The sequence below is a fragment of the Schistocerca serialis genome, chromosome 2, assembly GCF_023864345.2.
Source record: "Schistocerca serialis cubense isolate TAMUIC-IGC-003099 chromosome 2, iqSchSeri2.2, whole genome shotgun sequence".
Lineage (NCBI taxonomy): Eukaryota > Metazoa > Arthropoda > Insecta > Orthoptera > Acrididae > Schistocerca > Schistocerca serialis.
Genome location: NC_064639.1, coordinates 723,898,470 through 723,918,535, shown reverse-complemented (window position 1 = coordinate 723,918,535; position 20,066 = coordinate 723,898,470). Strand labels below are relative to the sequence as shown.

Below are 20,066 nucleotides of genomic sequence, written 5' to 3'. Positions count from 1 at the left end.
ATTACTTTTGAAATAATAAGGTGTTTGGTTAGTTTTTTCCCAACTATGTCGTTTTCATTTAACTGTACCTTATATAAGCGACGATCAAAACGTTTCCGTTCGAGGCCGTCACGGCAGCGCATCAGCAATGTAGCGCGATACGATGCAGGTATGTAAGCAGCGACATGTAGGCAAGGGATTAGTGCCGCATTCGTGTCATTCCGACGTGCGTACAGTGAATGCGGGAATGTGATTTACGGTGACGTAATTACCATGTGCGTCCAAACAGGACGGAGAACGAAGAACGTGTATAGGGCAGCACGTTATGTCGAAAATCACCGTTGTGGACGGTTGTGGAATTGTGCGCCAAGGGGTGCTGCTGCTTCATGATAATGCAGATGTCGTAGATGTTATGGCAACTCAAGAGGGAGACACTGCAGCATCTGTTCGGTACTACTGTTCTCTCCCCATACGATTTCAGTCCTTCGGTCTCTCAGAAAAGTCTTGAAGGGTGGACGACTCCCGTCGGACGATGATTGCAGCTTGAGGGTACGGCCTTCTTCACGCAGCAGGACACCGTGTTTTGCCAAGCGTGTATCTCCGACCTGGTACGTCGGTGGGATAATTGCCTCATTGCTCAGGACGAATTTGCATGACTGGCGTGTCAATTCTGGACTGTACAGCTTTCGAACGGGAACTTTTTGATCGCCCGTTAGTTTTTCCTTACCGTGACACTTGCCTGCAACGCCAGCAGGCGGCATCGAGTCTTGCGGTGGACAGTGGTCGTAGTGTTTTGCTCATAAGTATAAATTTCGTGTGAGTTATGGTGGCTGTTAAATTATTGCTGTTGTTGTGGCCTTCAGTAGAAAGACTGGTTTGATGCAGCTCTGCATACCACTCTTTCCTGAGCAAGTCACTTCAACTCCGACTACGTACTGCAACCCTCATCCTTTTGAATCTGTTTACCGTATTCGTCTCTTTGTCTCCCCCTACAATTATGACCCGCCACACTTCCCTTTAATACCAACCTGGTAATCCCTTGATGTTTCTGAATGTGTCCTATCAACCAATCCCTTCATTTAGTCTGGCTGTGCTACGAATTTTTTTGTCTCCCAATTCTACTCAGTGCCTCTTCGTTACTTACATGATCTTCTCTTCTAATCTTCAGCATTCTCCCCTAGCACCACGTTCCAAAAGCTTCTATTCTCTTCTTGTCTATACTGTTTATCGTCCATGTTTTACTTCTGTAAATGGCTACACTCCAGACAAATATCTTCAGAAAAGACTTACTATCGCTCAACTCTATATTCGATGTTAACAAGTTTCTCTTCTTCAGAAACGCCTTTCTTACCATTGCCAGCCTACATTTTGCATCCTATGTGCTTCGGCCGTCATCGTTATTTTGCTGCCCACATAGCAATACCTATCTATTACTTTTATGTCTCATTTCCTGAACTAATTCGCTCAGCATTGCCTGATTTACTTATAATTCGACAACATTCCATTATCCTTGTCTTGCGTTTCGTTGATGTTCATCTTACAGCCTCCTTTCAAGACAATGTCCTTTCCGTTTAACTGCTCTTCCAAGCCTTTTGCTGTGTCTGACATAATTACAGTGTCATCGGCAAACCTCAAGGTTTTTATTTCTTCTCGCTGAACCTTAATTAGTATAAAAAAATTTCTTTGGTTTCATTTACTGCTTGCTCAATATACAGATTGAATAATCTGCCGTCTGGTTTCTATACAAGTTGTAAATAGTCTTTCGCTCCCTCTATTTTACCCCTGCTACTTTCAGAATTTCAAAGAGCTTATTCCACTCATCATTGTCAAAAGCTTTCCCTATGTCTTCAAAAGTTATAAACGTAGGTTTGCCTTTCCTTAACCTATCTGCTAAGATAAGTCGTAGAGTCAGTATTACCTCGCGCTTACCTACATTTCTCTGAAATCCAATCTGATCTTCCCCGAGGTCCACTTCTACCACTTTTTGCATTTTTCGGTAAAGAATTCCTGTTAGTATTTTGCAACCATGACTTATTAAAGTGATAGTTCGGTAATTTTCACACCTTTCAGCAACTGAATTTAAGCATCAGTCAGTCAACTGCAGTGAGAAACAGCAGTTAAATTGCCTCACTGAACTTTCAGACAGTCCAGGCAGAAGTACTTTGGCAAAACGTTGTTGCACAGCGTAAAGGTAGTCAGTTGGCCTTCAGCTTGACAGGCATGGACTGTAGGCGCCCCGGTGGTCCTGGTCGCCTACGGTGGACTGGAGGCCGGGCGGTGACCTCTCCAGTTGTCAGGATGCTAGGAAATGACTGTGGACGCGTCAGAAACGCCAAAGAAACATTATTAATTCATGACACCTTTATTCCTGGTGAGTACAATGTGGCCCGCGTAACACAGGCTGGCTGAGCTTGGTAATATCAACAACCTTCCCCGAGTCCTCGCTGACTCGGAGCGATGACACCAGCTCCGAGCTGCACCAGTCTCACTAGCGCAGCGCCGCGTGCTGTGACATAGCGATGGAATGCCCTTACTTCAGCCGCGTGTGACTGGCGGCGCCCGGCTGGCTGGCCAGCTCGGCGGCGGACAGCAGGCCGCTGCGCGTAGGAGGCTCCGGGTTGGAGTCCCGGCGCTGTCGGCACGAGAGGCGTTCTCGTAGTGCGGAGTGTGCTCTATCCCACCCCGTTTTCTTCCCTGCTCCTCCTGGTGGCTCATCCGCGGCGGACGGGCGGAACGGGCTGCAGTCCCCCAGTGTCGTCGGCTCACCCGGTTGTGACGGCGGATGCACAGGGCCTAGGCCCCGCACGATCTCGACGACGGCTCACTGATGTGGTCAGCATTGGCGGCGAGTGAGTCTGCCGTGATGTCTGCTAATCCTGGGTTGATGATTGACAGCGGCAGCAGAGAGGACCAGAGCTGGTACTGTCCCCTCACGTGTGCTGCTGGATGGGCCACACGTACTGCAACATCTCCTTAATAAAGATTAACTTGTCGATCACCGAGCTGAGCGCTGTGCAGCGTCCCAGTACACATCTAACTGCAAGTCTAACTGCGAGTGCTTTGTTGCTGTCAAAGCTGACGTATTTAAAGGAAGCGCGAGCGACGTCCTGACGTCATGCTCGTTTGTAATGAACGCATTCGTTCCACTTATACTGCTGATTTCTCTGTCGTACTCGCCCCTTAGGTGTTCTTGTGACAGAGTTACGTGTTGTTACGGCAGACTTACGCGAAGTTGTGAAATGCAGTACAGCTGCTGCTATACCTCTGTCTTACATTCTACGAAAGTCTCCGTCTAACACAAACCCGCGTGCTAAGCAATGCTCCCTCGCATGTTGTGTGTAACCAGGCCACTGCCCCCTGCGTGACGACACATTCCGATACATGTGCAATCCTCTTGCCTCTTGGCTAACCAACTGCCTCTGGCTCTCGGTATAGGTAACGAAACTTTGACAATACTCCACGTTTCCAACTCTTTACTATTCTGCGACACTGCAGGACATAGTGGGCTGGAGCGCAGGTTATATCGGTGTTCGCAGGCGCTTGCCACGCGGACGACCTGGGCTACCTGTTCTCGATGCAGCTGCCTCTGCTGCCGGCGCCGGCGCCATCGTCGCTGGAGGAACTCACCATAGAGCGCATGACCACCATGTGGACCAACTTCGCTAAGACTGGGTGAGTTATATTCATCGGTTTTCAGCTACTTTTGATGCTCTGAATGGCAGTGTTCTTGCGTTTTCGATTATTTCATTAACTCACCAAATCTTTCTCGCATGTAGGCTGGCTAGAAAGATTGACTGTGATGTGTGAGAATTGACATGGTAGCGTCCAACACTACTGATGCTGAATTTCTGGGGTCACATCTTTTTCAAGACATTGAGAACTATATTATGTGCTTGTAACTCTTGACGTTAGTTTTTCCTTCCCTGCCTTCAGATAAGCAACTCCCCACCTCCAGGGAAATTCTCGTTTCACCATGTAGCTGTGTCGGACTTCTCATCGTACTGCGCGTGCTTCTGCCGAAACTTGCTGCATGAATATACTGGGACAGGTGAAACAATTACAAACAAGAAAATGTTACGAGAATTTTAATGTAATTTACATACACTCCTGGAAATTGAAATAAGAACACCGTGAATTCATTGTCCCAGGAAGGGGAAACTTTATTGACACATTCCTGGGGTCAGATACATCACATGATCACACTGGCAGAACCACAGGCACATAGACACAGGCAACAGAGCATGCACAATGTCGGCACTAGTACAGTGTATATCCAACTTTCGCAGCAATGCAGGCTGCTATTCTCCCATGGAGACGATCGTAGAGATGCTGGATGTAGTCCTGTGGAACGGCTTGCCATGCCATTTCCACCTGGCGCCTCAATTGGACCAGCGTTCGTGCTGGACGTGCAGACCGCGTGAGACGACGCTTCATCCAGTCCCAAACATGCTCAATGGGGGACAGATCCGGAGATCTTGCTGGCCAGGGTAGTTGACGTACACCTTCTAGAGCACGTTGGGTGGCACGGGATACATGCGGACGTGCATTGTCCTGTTGGAACAGCAAGTTCCCTTGCCGGTCTAGTAATGGTAGAACGATGGGTTCGATGACGGTTTGGATGTACCGTGCACTATTCAGTGTCCCCTCGACGATCACCAGTGGTGTACGGCCAGTGTAGGAGATCGCTCCCCACACCATGATGCCGGGTGTTGGCCCTGTGTGCCTCGGTCGTATGCAGTCCTGATTGTGGCGCTCACCTGCACGGCGCCAAACACGCATATGACCATCATTGGCACCAAGGCAGAAGCGACTCTCATCGCTGAAGACGACACGTCTCCATTCGTCCCTCCATTCACGCCTGTCGCGACACCACTGGAGGCGGGCTGCACGATGTTGGGGCGTGAACGGAAGACGGCCTAACGGTGTGCGGGACCGTAGCCCAGCTTCATGGAGACGGTTGCGAATGGTCCTCGCCGATACCCCAGGAGCAACAGTGTCCCTAATTTGCTGGGAAGTGGCGGTGCGGTCCCCTACGGCACTGCGTAGGATCCTACGGTCTTGGCGTGCATCCGTGCGTCGCTGCGGTCCGGTCCCAGGTCGACGGGCACGTGCACCTTCCGCCGACCACTGGCGACAACATCGATGTACTGTGGAGACCTCACGCCCCACGTGTTGAGCAATTCGGCGGTACGTCCACCCGGCCTCCCGCATGCCCACTATACGCCCTCGCTCAAAGTCCGTCAACTGCACATACGGTTCACGTCCACGCTGTCGCGGCATGCTACCAGTGTTAAAGACTGCGATGGAGCTCCGTATGCCACGGCAAACTGGCTGACACTGACGGCGGCGGTGCACAAATGTTGCGCAGCTAGCGCCATTCGACGGCCAACACCGCTGTTCCTGGTGTGTCCGCTGTGCCGTGCGTGTGATCATTGCTTGTACAGCCCTCTCGCAGTGTCCGGAGCAAGTATGGTGGGTCTGACACACCGGTGTCAATGTGTTCTTTTTTCCATTTCCAGGAGTGTATTTTCTTCGACTCAAATGAAATTTGAGGAAGTCTTTCCATTATGGGAGCCTCTAATTCATAAATATGGATTGTCAGTGTCAGTAGACCAGTTACAAATGAGAAAATGAATTTAAAAATTATTAAAGAGATAGAAAAGTCCGCTTACTCCAATTGTAGCATTTCGAAACGGAACCGTAAGCTGGCAGCAGACAAAGTAACTACAGGAATCAAAGACAATAACTCGAATTTCAAATACATCCGAGCAGAAACCGCATACATAAAGAAATTCAGTTTTTATCTCGGCATGAGAGCCCTTAGAAATTCGTCGCAGGGGCAGCATGGACCACAGCGCTTACCAGCGACGGCACGTAGACGGCCAGCTTCACATAGAGTCGACACCAGGCGTTAGACTTGCAAAACTACCGTAAACTATCGTAGACTGTCAGAAGTAAGCGTAGACTACGGTAGTTTCCCTTGTAGACTTGGTCAGTTAAGACCGTAGCCGCATTACCTGTACTTCAGGTGTGTTGCAGACCAGTCGGGCATTGCCTCGTTTCAACCACTCTGTTTGCGTTTGCGATCAGTGTCTTACTAGATTCCACTAGGAACCAACAGCGGGAAATCGTCTAGAAACTGAGTGAGGATCTATCAACGAGGCTCCAACACTTCGTCGAGCTTATATAACACATGTTTCTGTTACCCAAAACAGTTTCCCCACTAATCATTAATAACGTGGAACTCTCGCCTTTGATTACGATGAAGAACGTTCTATTGAGAAAGTAACAAGAACTACTACATAGTTGTCTTTATCTTCATGCATGTAAGCTGTACTTGCATCAAAAGCAATTCCTTTATCAAAAGCGCAGAAGCTACTCCATCAACTTTATGACTTATAAAATGTAGTTTTTATTTTGTAATGATATAAAATGCACAATGGACTAACACTGAATGATCTGCGGTTCTGCCGGACGGGGTGACCGAGCGGTTCTAGGCGCTACAGTCTGGAACCGCGCGACCGCTACGGCCGCAGGTTCGAATCCTGCCTCGGGCATGGGTCTGTGTGATGTCCTTAGGTTAGTTAGGTTTAAGTAGTTCTAAGTGTTAGGGGACTGATGACCTCAGAAGTTAAGTCCCATAGTGCTCAGAGCCATTTGAACCATCTGCGGTTCTAATTTTGTGGAAAGCAAAAAAACACACGAACAAAACAAAAAGAAGTCTTCGGCTCCCAGTTTCTCTCTTACCCATTCATTTACGTTTCTTGCCCTACAAATGCTACCTGTACTACTGGTAACCCTATCATTTACTACGTCATTTATGTGCTGTTCCAAAACTATTCCGAGCCGTAGTTTTCGTCGAGCGCAACTCTACCAGGCATGCGTGGCCACAATTCTGACGTCCGTCGATATTATTCTCGCAACACGGAATTATTATTTGCAAGTCTGGCTCCAAAATAATGGAGGACAGAGTGTACAATTATCCAGCGGGGGCAGACTGCTGCGCCAACGTTCACGTTAACAAGGAACGAATAAGTCGGGAACGAGAAACGAATAAGATGTGACAGAGTAACGAATGAGGCGGATTGCGGTATCTCCGACCGTTTTATAACCTGGGTAATGTGCGCCCGTGGCTAAAATAGTAGTCCACATTGCCATATATGCAGGAAAGCTGCACTGATCCACCTCTGTTGCGACTTTATGGTGGGGACGAGAAACTACTTAGTTGTAGGGTTGCCCTCTCCACGTGACTCCAGCATGAAGAGAAGTAGACGACCGTTTCTCTACGCAGCCGCATGGACCACGAACAAAATTTGAAAGGACACATCTTTTCCTAGTGGCAAATACGATATTGAGATTTTTAATAAAAGTGATTCATGGGAATCATATAATCATTCTGACACTACTGCCCGATAGACCACCGCGGCCGGCCAAATGCCATAATTCAGTAGGACTATGCCCGCCTTGGTGAGGAAAGCCGAAATCATCTTCAAAGAGCGACAGATATCATTGCTTCTTTGCCTCCATGTTCGCCTGATGTGGGTGAACTGTGTTTGCTCGCGATCTTGTTAGCCTTAATGAACCATTGGCCACTGTTGATTCTTTGAGGACTGGTGTACAAACAGCATGAAGTGAAATTCTTTGGGAAAATATGCTGGCTATCTTTGATTCGATGTTACAAAATTTAGAGCTTGTAATTGCAGAATGTTTGAATTCTTGAACTCATAGAGCATATATACCTCTGGAATCATAATAATTTATGTATCATTATGTAGCTAATTTGTGTTACAATATTCATTCCAGTCACATGTTTCATCTTTGGTCTCGCAATTTCTACGCGAATGTTAGTTTAAAATAATCATGTAGACAATTACGACCTTCCATCCAATCTCCCGTGCCCGCGAAAGAGCTGTACTTCATCGTGGCAAGGGTTTTACAGTTGAAATTATAATCCAAAAAGATCCAAGTACAGATGACACTCTTCTTGTAGATAAGTAGGAGGTAGTTTTGGAATTGTGGAATGGCTTTGTAGCCATCCCAGACATGAGCGATAAGCTGACATGTGGATGATTTCTGGTGCTATATAGGGTGTTCAGAAACAGTCTGAAAAGCTTGTAAGGGTGTTGCACGAGAAGTTACGCTGAAAAAATAATTGCTAAGAGAAAAATTCGATACGTTTCACCGTTTCCGAGTTATTTAGCAAGTCATGTCGGCACACGCACAAATTCAAGCAGCCTGCTAGAGACATTGACCGACTTATCTCCCAATGGGGAAAAATGTATCAACAGTTACGGTGATCACTTTTGAATGAATAAGGAGTTCACTCACCTTTCTTCCATCTGTCTCGTTTTCATTTGACTGCCCTTTATAGTATCTAGATCCCAGCCGCCAGGTAATCTCAATATGTCCCGTACGAAAGATGCTAAAATAATATCTTTCCCTTCCTCGGTGCACTCTTTCGGGTGAATTATTATTTTGCATTTATGAATCAGTTACACACTTTTCGCGTCACGCCATGACCCTTTGACTTGGCGTGGGAGTTCTCTTTCTGTTTCTTTTTTCTTCCTTTGTGCTTAGCAAAAGTCTCTCCAAATACAGAGAAAAGAGAGGAGAGGCAGACGCGTCATCGGACAATAACGATCACATGAATCTTCTGCGTATCTGATTGTATCGGTTACGACAATAATCCGTCCAATTTCTATATAAAATGTTATCCTGTGAGGAACAGTACCCATTTTGCTGAAAAGTAGGATGGATTACCCTTGCAATCGGTTCAACAAGGTCTGACGATGGATCAAATGAAGCGAAACCTTTTTTTTTTTTTTTTTTTTCAAGTTAAACCAATATAGATGGGTAATAAAAAAATCTGCTTTACAACAATTGATGGTTGTTCTCCCAGAACAAGTAATTTTTTTCAACTTCAAAACACTTTTTACTTATATATCGTGTGCATAAGAGTTCTCTCCAATCCCTTGAACGCTTTGTTTTATATACAAATTGAAAAATACATTGCCTTCTCTCAGTAATTTTAACAATGCTGAGTTCTAAAAGCGTTGTCAGATGTCACCGTCACCCAACCGTCATCAAATTTTATAATAAAGGGAAAGGAAGAGTTTATGCGTGTACTGTTTCATTTCGAACATTGCTGTTGAATTGTATCTCAACACTCATCTCACCTCGCGATTTTCAGGTTTCGAAACTACTGAGATGTTAAAGTCTATTACCGACTCGTAGAAAGTTAAATGCTGTGTAGGATGTAGAGTGTTATTTTATAAGGATCTCTTTGCGATTAGAACATTATTTTCTAGACTCTTCTGTTATTTGTAATGAATATCATACGACAGGCAACTTGACTTCCAGATCACGTCATTCACTGATAATGCATTCAGTAGTAACAAAGTTTGGTACGTGTGTAATTACGAAATTAAGTATCAATTATATGTTCTTCGTACTGTAGATATTATCTTCCTCTGGCCGAAAGTAAAACAAATAATAGGAAGAACATGTTTTTCAATTTGCTGAATCATCATGTAACCGATCTGCTTAGGAAATAGCTTTCGTCTACGGTAACGCACATTTTACATATGTTAAATATTTCAGGAAAAGGAAAGAAGAAAAATTAGTGTTTATCTCCCGCTGACAACGAGATTACTTGAGACGGAGCGCACACTCGGACTGCACAAGGACGAAACAGGAAGTCCGCTGTCGCCTTTATAAAACAACCTGACTGAAGTTCGGTTTCTAAGAAGCTTATCAATCGTTGCATGCAAACTGAGACAATTAAGACGAGATGTTGGCCCGTGTAGAGCGAATTTGTAAGCTTCACCCGTAATATATTGTCCTTCATCGATTACATAGCGTGTTCCACAGATGAACAAGATATTTAAAAAAATTAAAGACCAATACATTTCAAACGCCTGTGGCGTAGTAGTGCTTCCCCAGCATGCGTGTTACACTAGGCCATTCAACATCTTGTCAGGCTTACTGACCAAGTCTTTCACAGTACATCTGTATTGTCTTAGTGAGTGACAGCGATCGCAGTAACTAACACATAATTTTTGCCAGAGCAATTGCAATGTCGCTCAGCCAAGGCACTGGAATCAGGTCAAAGGCGGGCCGACGTTGCGAATCGGCACGATTTCCGTCCGTCCTTCAATGTCCTGTCAGCGTGGACGAAGTTCCAGTCCACTGTAAACATTCGTAAAAAACTAAACTCCTCCCGAACAGGCCATGAAGGCCCAACGGCGCCGACCGGCCGCCGTGTCATCATAAGCCCATAAGCGTCTCTGGATGCGGATATGGAGGGGCATGTGGTCAGCACATCGCTCTTCCGGCCGTATGTCAGTTTCCGAGACCGGAGCCGCTACTTCTCAATCAAGTAGCTCCGCAGTTTGCCTCATAAGGGCTGAGTGCACCCCGCTCGTAACCTCACTGGTTGCTCGAATACAAAGGCGCAACATAGCAGTCCACTCACTGTATACATTATTATTGACGAAAGCTCGTCGTTGTACGAATTTTCCTGGCAGATTAAAACTGTGTGCCGGAGCGCGACTCGAACCTAGAACCTTTGCCTTTCGCAGGCTAGTGCTCTACCGACTAAGCTATCGTGTAAGTCTCAGAGCCCGCCCTCACAGCTTTACTTCTGCCCGGACCTAAGGGTCGTGAATCGTACATGGATAGCACTAGCCCGCGAAAGGAAAAGGTCTTGCGTTCGAGCCTCGGTCCGGCACACGGTTTTAATCCGTCAGGAAGTTTAAATCAGTGCACACTCCGCTACAGACTGAAAATTCATTCTAAATGTCTGAGTACTTTCCACAAATGGTTTCATGCGGTCGACTTACAACCAGCTGTGGTCGTGATACGTAACACTTAAATAGCATCAGAAAAAAGCGTTCCAAATGAGATAGGCTCTATAATAACTTGGTCCTCAAGCATCGTCAATTAGTTTCGGCTATTTACTATGCTACATCTTTGTATGAAGTGGTGGATGTCTACTAAATAGCAGTCTCGTATGCTTGCTTTCAGTTTATGGTTTCACCATCTTTAGTTCTGGTTGTCGAATATAGATAGCGATACATAGCACTGATTCTCATATTTACAATAAACTTCACAGGTTGCATTGGAAGGAAGATTAAGGGTAACATTTCGCCGACGAAGAGGCCTTTAGGCACAAAACATGAGCGTAGACGGGGGAAGGAAATAGAGTGTGGCTTTTCAAAGGAACTATCCTTGTATTTGCCTCGAGCGATTTCTCATTAGTCGTTTCACTCAATGCTGAGTGTCGCGACCTCATTTCCTCATTCATTCTTACGCAGTTGATACTCCTGACAGATGTCACCATCCCCAGCGATCTTCGGTCTTTCTTAATATGATGTGAAGAGGCAGGTTGGTAATCTTCTTCGCTTGATCCAACCATCTGTTTGCTGCTTTCCCACGTGGTCTTCTGCCTCAATTTTTCCCTACCCGATGGTCTTCTCTAAATTATCCCCTTCCCTTCTCAAGATGTGCCTAAGCAACGGAACGTATCTTTGGCTGACACGAGAAGATAACCTTTATGTCATTTTAAGTTCTTCTATTATGGAAACAATTTTTTTTTTTTTTCCACGGCACACGTAGCATCCTCCGCCAACATCACATCTCGAAGTCATCAATGCGGCTCTTATCACTACCTTTCACGGTTCAGGTCTCGCATCCGTATAAGAATACAGGAAACACTAATGCTTCTATTAAGCGCATCTTCGTTGTCTTGGATATTGCCCGGTTCTGCCATATCTCAGTGAGTTTGACCATTGCGGCTCGGCCAAGAATGATTCGTCGTCTTTTTATCACACTTTCCTGTGCAATTGATCAGAGAGCCTATATATACATAATCATTCACTATCTCCAGATTCCTTAAGCATCCTGTAAGTTGGTTTTTATCGATGCCTTGGCGATTTATAACCATTAGTTCAGTTTTTTCCATGTTTATCTCTAGGCCAAGATTTAGACTAATAACTTCCACTCTTGAGAACGGATTACCAACTTCTTCCTCACTTCCTGCTGTGAGTGTAGAACCATCTGCGAAGCATAAATTGTTAATTTTCCTGCCGCCAATTGGAATCCCACAGTCCCAGCCACCCAGCGCTTTCCTGATTACACACTCTGCATAGATATGTAGAGCTGAGGTGACAGTATGCAACATTATCTGACGCCATTTGTCACATCGAAAAATTTCTAGCATTCACCATCTACTTTTATGGTTGCGGTATGGCTATTATAAAGACCTTTTATCAAGGATACCAGATGTTTTGGAACCTCAGACTCGTTGAGCACATGCCACAACTTGTCCCACATAACACAATCAAAGGCCTTTTTATAATATAGGTAGCAGATGCAGGCAGGGACACAGAACTCATAACATTTTTCAATTATCTGCCTTAAATTCAAGACTGCCTCTCGAGTACCTTTACCTGACACGAACACTGCTTGTTCTGCGGAAATCTGAGACTGCAGAAATTTTTCTAGGCTTTGATTTATTATATGCAGGAGGACTTTACCAGCATATGATATTAATGCTACGGCCCTATAGTGGGACCAGTCCTTAACTGATCCTTTTTTGTGCAGAGGAATTAGGACAGGTGTAGTCAAGTCTTTAGGCCATTCACCCATTTTCCACACCTTATTGCATTTTAAATGTAGGGCATGCATGCCTTCCTCTCCCATCGTAGTGAGCATTTCTCTGAAAATGCCATCTATACCTGGGGATTTGTTGTTTTTCAGATGCTTGATGGCATTTTCGATTTCACTGTACAGAATATCAAGTTCTTTATTTGATTCCATACAAATATTCTCTTCTTCGATGTTGTTTCCTTTCGCTGCAGTCTGGAACCGCAAGACCGCTACGGTCGCAGGTTCGAATCCTGCCTCGGGCATGGATGTTTGTGATGTCCTTAGGTTAGTTAGGTTTAACTAGTTCTAAGTTCTAGGGGACTAATGACCTCAGCAGTTGAGTCCCATAGTGCTCAGAGCCATTTGAACCATTTTGTTGTTTCCTTTGCAATACAGTGTTTCACAGTGTTGTTTCCACCTAGCTATTGCTAATTGCTTGTCACTAATAGCAGTGCCATCTATATATTCTACCGACCACGAGTGCCGTTTGAACTCTCGGGTGATGCTGTTTATCTTCTTGAATAGGTCATGCGTTTCATTTAGTTTCTGATGCTGTTCTATGTCATCACAAATACTGGTGAGATATTGTGTCTTGTCAATACGACAGCTGCGCTTTATTTTGCGGCAAAGTTGTTTGTAAGCTTCTTCATCTTGAGCGGTTTGTATGCCACGTTTCTTTAGTGTGCTGCGTTCTTCGATGAGTAGTAGAGTATTTAAGGGTTTAAGGAACTCTAAATCAGGATGGCAAGATGGGGATTTTAAGCGCTATAATTCACCTGTACAACTGGAGACTAGAATGAAAGTTTCTCGCCAAATGAGACATGGAGTTTTCAGATTCTGGCATGGATACGGGAAACCCAAGAATTACTCTGGAATGCTTTTAATGGGAACTTTTTTTCCATGTGTTTATTCGTTAGCTTGGGAAACGCAGTGCGACTTTGTAGCAATAAGCATCCATAAGAAATAAATCAGTTGTACAACGAAGAGCTCAACTTGCCCAATAAAAACAAAAAAACTCTCGACAAATATTTCAGAAGACTGTGGAGAAACAAAATCATAGATATATTTCTACTGTGAGACACGTTGGTGCGCCTGAAGTAAGACACTTCAACGGCTACTGGAACATCACTCACAATTTACACCAGGAGCCTAGGGGAAAACAGTCGAAGAGATTCATTGCTGTTCAATGCCTGGTTCAGTCCGGCCGGGCTGATGTCCCAGGAGGAATGGTCAAAATGTTCAAATGGCTCTGAGCACTATGGGACTTAACATCTGAGGTCGTCAGGCCCCTAGACTTAGAACTACTTAAACCTAACTAACCTAAGGACATCACACACATCCATGTCCGAGGCAGGATTCGAACCTGCGACCGTAGCAGTAACGTGGTTTCGGACTGAAGTGCATAGAACATCTCGGCCACAACGGCTGGCGAGGAATAGTCAAAATTCAGAGATATGGCAGTAACGACCATTCGAAGCAAAATGTCTAGCAAGCATGGGCTCTAAAATGCATACCGTAAGACCTACAAGCACTTATTCGTCTTCGATACCGTGAAACAAGGCTCTTCTACAGCACTGCCGAGCGAGGTGGCGCAGTGGTTAGCGCACTAGACTCTCTTTCGGGAGGCAGACGGTTCAAACCCGTGTCCAGCCATCCAGATTTAGATTTTCCATGATCTCCCTACACTGCAACAAGCAAATGGCGGGATGGTTCCTTTGAAAGGGCACAGCCAGTTTTATCCCCCTTCCTTGACACAATCTGAGGTTGTGCTCGAACTCTAATCACCTCGAAGTCGACGAGACGCTAAACCCAATCATCTTTCGTTCTTCTACAACAAGCTTTTTGCTTTCCATGTTTAGAGAGGTTGTTCTAGTAAACATGGGCTCTAAAGTACATTTGTTAAGAGCTATGAGCACATGTTCATCTTCGCTACTGTGAGACATATCTCTTCTACTGAACAGCTCTCAAAGTATGCATTTTAGAGTCTACGATTACAAGTCTTTTTTTCCTTTTTCGTCCATATTATCACTTCTCAAAATATAGGTAGCTTAGAGGTCCCAAAACATGGAAAATATGAGGTTTCCGTTGAGCTGTTTAGCATAGCCCTGAGATGCTACTGATTATATGCCTGATGACGTACAGAGGTGGAATTCTCCCCATAAGAACATACAAATTTTTTTTCAATGAAAAACAAGGTCACGGAACAGATAACTACTTATTAAATGAAAATTACTAGAGGTGGCTCAGTTAAGCATGAGAGTATGGGCACCGCCATCTCACACACATATCGATAACGGATCCATCAGACTACGAAAGGAAACAAATGTCACTATAAAAAGCCGATTTATTGCCAAAAGAAATAAAAAATGTTTTACCCACTGAATCAAAAATACAAAAATTAATAAGGGGACAAGGGATTATAAATAGCCTTCGCACTGGCGTGTGGACTCATGAAACAGCGATATAGATCTGTGTCGTAAATATGCCTAACGATTATCTAAAAGGTTAATGAATTCAAGACAAGCCCCACATAAGTGTGGAAGAACGCCAGTACTCATGCCCAACCGCATGGTAGATGCAACTAGCTGACAGTCTAAATTAGATCAGCAAAACGATACGCTGATTCACCTTTTTACTTCATACTCGCCTCGTCTCGATGGATGTAAAGACGGCCCATGTTTATCACTCTAAAAATATGTGAAGGCGGATGGCGGTTGCAGTTGTGGCTGATAATTCCAAGTACAGCACAGCCTCTGTGTTCTGCTTTAAGCTGGAGACATCTAGCCCTGCTGCTCTCTGCAATAAGCTGTAGTAAGTATCTTCTATGGTGCCCTGAGGAGAAGCGTTCTCTTACTCTCCGCTATGCAATTAAGCTCGTTCTGGCAGCGTTGGAATCTCGCCAGCCAACTTCAGCAGACCTTGCGAGTCCCGACCAGCGATAATGAAATAAACAAGTTTAACACTTTCTTACTCTTACGGATTTTGTTCTGCTTAATCGGCGTGGTATATTCCCACCTTAGAGTGGGGAAGAAGACAGTGAATCTCCCCCACTACGAAACAGATTTCAAGTTACGGCCACTGTGAAGACGCCCACATACACATGCGTGGAAATTCTTCCCTGCTACCAAAGTAGTTAATTTGAGAAAACTTGAGAACCTGCTACTAAAATTTGAACAAACGTTCCGGTTTGCTCATCTGGGCTTAACAGATCTTCCCTTGCTTTGTAGGCTCGTGTTCCCTCTAGTCTTTCAGATTTTTATCTCTGCTAAAAAGCACTCATTTCATCTCTCACACAATGAAAATTTATGGCATGCTGTCCATCCTCATTCCATGCCCCTGCTGTGCTGGGCCAGCAAACCGCTCTCCCTTGCACTTTATCTGCCCAGGACTGGTTTTCAGCAGAAAACATCCTTACAATTTGTGTCATTCCTTGAAGTAAATCTTGTCTATTAACAACCAGCTTAAAACCTCAAGGCTGTCATAATTACAAGACTCCTTAAAGTATCAAGAGGAAAAGAGGTGCAAAGTTAATTAGAGATGCATTCATTGGCAGCTGTTATTACTGATGGCAGTTTTCTTGCAGCGTTAGAGATTTGACTTAATTTACTAGTGGGCTATGCACGTTGGAATAATAAACAGACTGCGTGACAATTTTTGGAAAAAGCTGTACATAAGGAAAGCAAAGAGACTGCAATAGAAGAGACTTATTTCACAGCATCAAAGATGTAGAACTGATTTTAGAGCCTGTGTTTGAGGGACTTTGTTTTGCTTAGAATGATTGTTCCTGTCGTATCCCTGAATACGTCCATTCATCCTGTGACACTCTGTATGCACAACAGTGGACGCCTATGCATCTCCTATGTGCAGTGTGCAGTGTGCGGGCCGTGAGTTGCTCGTCCCCAGTACACTGGCCCTGTACCGGCTGCTGATGAAAAGCACTAAACTACCCCAGTAACAGTCAGCCACTCCAATGTTCAATTTGTCTGAAAGTCATACCAAGGGAAACAGTCCAGAAATTGTCATTAATAGAATGGTCTGTGATGGAAAGATGGGATTCTTTTGTTTAAATTCTTCAGAGAAACGTATTAAGCAATTTTATGAGTGGTGTCCACTATCAATCTAGCTGTAGGCCAAACTGTTGACTTTAGAGGCGTACACATCTTTAAAACCCATAAAAACGAAATATACTATTCGAACCAGAGCATACTGTATTGGACGATCACCTTGATTTTGTGCATCTTTTGGCTGTTGAGTGATTTTCCTCTTAATATCCACTTATTTGATGGTCGTTTTAGACTCTTAATTTTCCCAGGATGCCATACAAGAGGATTTTATCTCTCATTCACAGCTGGAAGAATCCCCTGCAGCAGTTTTTCATGCTGCCTTTCTTAAGTTAGGATGCATCATCACAATTTTTAATCTTTGGATACAGTTTCCCTGTCTCAAAATTCCTCTATTTGCTCCTTGAAAATTTCCATTGCTCCTTCCTACGTTGAGGTGGTCTTAAAACCCTAATCTTCTTTTTCTTCAGTTGAAACGTATGTGTTGTACTACCAGAAGTCTGTAGCTTTTAAGTAAGATTATTTGGAGCTTGAAGTCATCTTCGTCCGAATACATGGATATTGATACCTCTGTCTTGGATGTTCTTGTGGGTTTTTCCCGAAGTTACTAGGTTCGCGAATTGCTGTGAAAGGCCTTAACTATCTTTTTTGCGGTCATCGAATCACGATCTCTTCGTTGAGAGTGCCTGACTAAATCCTGTACGCTATGACATTCCTTTTATTAATCCTGTTGTACTTCCGGTTACGTTTCTCAGAAGGCTTTGTTTCACTTTCTTTCCAGTCAAGGAACTTACCACGTCGATGTTTGCCTGTTCGATTCTTAATTTGGGCTCGTAGAGTTTTATAAATTTGTGACTAAGTAGTTAGTATATTCGAATAGTATTGTTTCCCTCTCCAAACGCATCGTTTAGAAACAGTTCGTAAGTGCCTTCGACTGATCTTTCCGTTTCCTCAAACTGCGCAACATTTTATTTCAATTTGTTTGCGCTAAGGAGTGTATCTGCTTTAGTAACTGCGATGAATTTTGTGTAGCGTACTTAGCGAAGTAGTTGTGTAGTGATGAATTTATTGTACCATTTAGCTTAGGAAGCCAATGTTCATGAATTGCGTTTGTTAATTCTAAACAAAACTCTAATGAGTGCTTAAAATCAATAAAAATATACTGAATAGTTGTGCCAGCTGCAAAAACGCAGTTCAGTTACACTACAATCGTTTTTATTTCCACAAACTGCATCTGTTTTGGAGAATGGCTAAAATGATGGCAGTTATCACTGACAATTACTTACTGCGAATTGTTTGCATCATAACCAAAGATAAAAGAAAACAATAATATGCTTATTCTATGCTTATTCTATTAATTATAATTTCAGAGTTCCTTTCCAGGATTTTAGAAACTACACTGAGATAAATGGAACGTTGGCAGGTACACATATACTTAGGTACGTTGGTGTATTTCGTTATTAGGTACTGGTGCTGTCGTTCAGTTTAACACAGCAAGCATGAGGTGGCAGCATGTCGGATTGTTTGGTGTTGTTTTGAGTGGCTTCAGCGTGGCAGGAACGCACTTTCAGCAGTGACTATACACGATCGTCATCAGCTATTTTTCCATCGAGCATATAGACAAGGTTACACTATAAAAGTAATACTTACCACATTTAAGCTCGTGGGTGAATCACGCCACGTTCGTTTTGAAAGTGATATCCCCATTTGTCGACCCCGCCTGATGCGAACACGCTGTGACGTACGTCGCGTCAGAAAAAAATGTGAATCATTACTTTTATTGCAAACCCTGATAGTCCAAAAATTTCAGTCTGTCGCTTCCAGAGGCGTCGCCTGAGACGAGTTCTTCTCCACAGAGACCCGACCCCCCGAGCCGACGAGGGGGATGGCGGCGTAGCCACCTCGTGGCTGCCTTACGACGCCACTTCGCAGAACTTCCTTCGCATCAGCCGGCAGCTCAGCCTGGAGCAACACCTGTGGGCCGATCGCCGTCACTTCTGGAGCAATCTCACCTGCTGAAAGCGTCACTCTTGTGGAGGCTACAGATTGACTGCAAAAATAATCTTTTGTGTCTCCGTGTTCGGAACGTCGCATGAAAACATGTTTCTGAAATAAAACCGTTTGTATATAACGTAAACATTCCATTTCTGAAAATATGTATTTTCACATGTCCAGTCAGTCTGACTATTGCGTTTTTCTGAGAATATACCGACACTTTGATAGGAATTCAGATTCCCGTTTGGTCATCCAAATACACGTTTTCTGCAGGTTTCCTGAGTCTACAGGGCAAGTTTATGCTATAGTTACAGAATTGGACTCCTGTTTAGCAAGAGAGGGACTCAAATGCCTGTATGACCTTCCTGCTTTGTGTTTCCAACGATTAACGAGGGTCCGAGCACACAGAGTATGTTCCCAAATATGGGAGTGGCTCGAAGCCTTTTTCAGTGAAGGAATCCAGTATGCTGTCCTTGAAGGTGATGGTTCATCAGAAACAAGAGTATCTTCAGGACTACCTCGGGGAAATGAGATAAGACGCTCCAGATCTCTATATACATTAACGACTAACGTGTAGGGTGAGCAGAAATTTCTGATTTTTCACTTTTGACACTGTGCGTAGTATATGGGAAGATATAGTTGTTGACTGACTGCAGAAGGATACAGTAGGACTTAGAATTTCTACTTGATCTGCTGAATAGTAGTTTGATCTAAATGTAGAAAAATGTAAGGTAATGCAGATGAGTGGGAAAAAAGCCCTGCAATGTTTCCTGTAATGTTTGAATACAGTATTGGTGGTGTACTGTTTCACATAGTCACTTCTATTAAATATTTAGGCTTAATATGACAAGGCACATAGGCACGGAAAAAGCACATAAGGGCGGTAGCAAGGAAGGCGAATGGTCGATTTCGGTGCATTGGGAGTGTTTTAGGAAAGAGTAGCTCTTCTATAAAGGAGACCCCGTATAGAACACAAGTGCGACACGTTCTTGAGTACTGCTCGACTGTTTGCGATCCTCATCAGGTCGAATTAAAACAAGACATCGAAGCAGTTCACAGCTGTGCTGCTACACTTGTTACCAATCCGTTCGACCAACATGCAAATATTATGCGGATGCTTCATAAACTGAAATGGTAATTCGCGGAGTGAAGACGACGTTCTTTTCGCGAAACACTGTAGAGAAAACAGAGAACCAACAATTGTTGCTGACTGCATAACGATTCTACTGCTGCAATCATACACTTCGCTTAAGGGCGGCAAGAGCCGAAATGAACACTGGTACAAGGTACCTTCCGCGATACGCCATACAGTGGCTTGTAGGGCATGTATGTAGATATAGGTTTCCCCACACGAAACGATAATGCTGAAGTGGCTATTTAAAG

The 20,066-nt window shown here is 44.3% G+C and overlaps 1 protein-coding gene across 1 annotated transcript in view; it reads left to right on the top strand.

Annotated features, from left to right (window-relative positions):
* LOC126456361 (juvenile hormone esterase-like) overlaps window positions 1–18,825 on the top strand; it is a 172,046-nt gene extending 153,221 nt beyond the window's left edge. Inside the window, exons 9-10 of the mRNA XM_050092115.1 lie at window positions 3,516–3,651; window positions 18,545–18,825. Of these exons, the coding sequence (XP_049948072.1) occupies window positions 3,516–3,651; window positions 18,545–18,707 (299 nt within the window). The 3' untranslated portion in view covers window positions 18,708–18,825. The remainder of the gene's footprint in view (window positions 1–3,515; window positions 3,652–18,544) is intronic.
* Window positions 18,826–20,066: the final 1,241 nt, after the last annotated feature.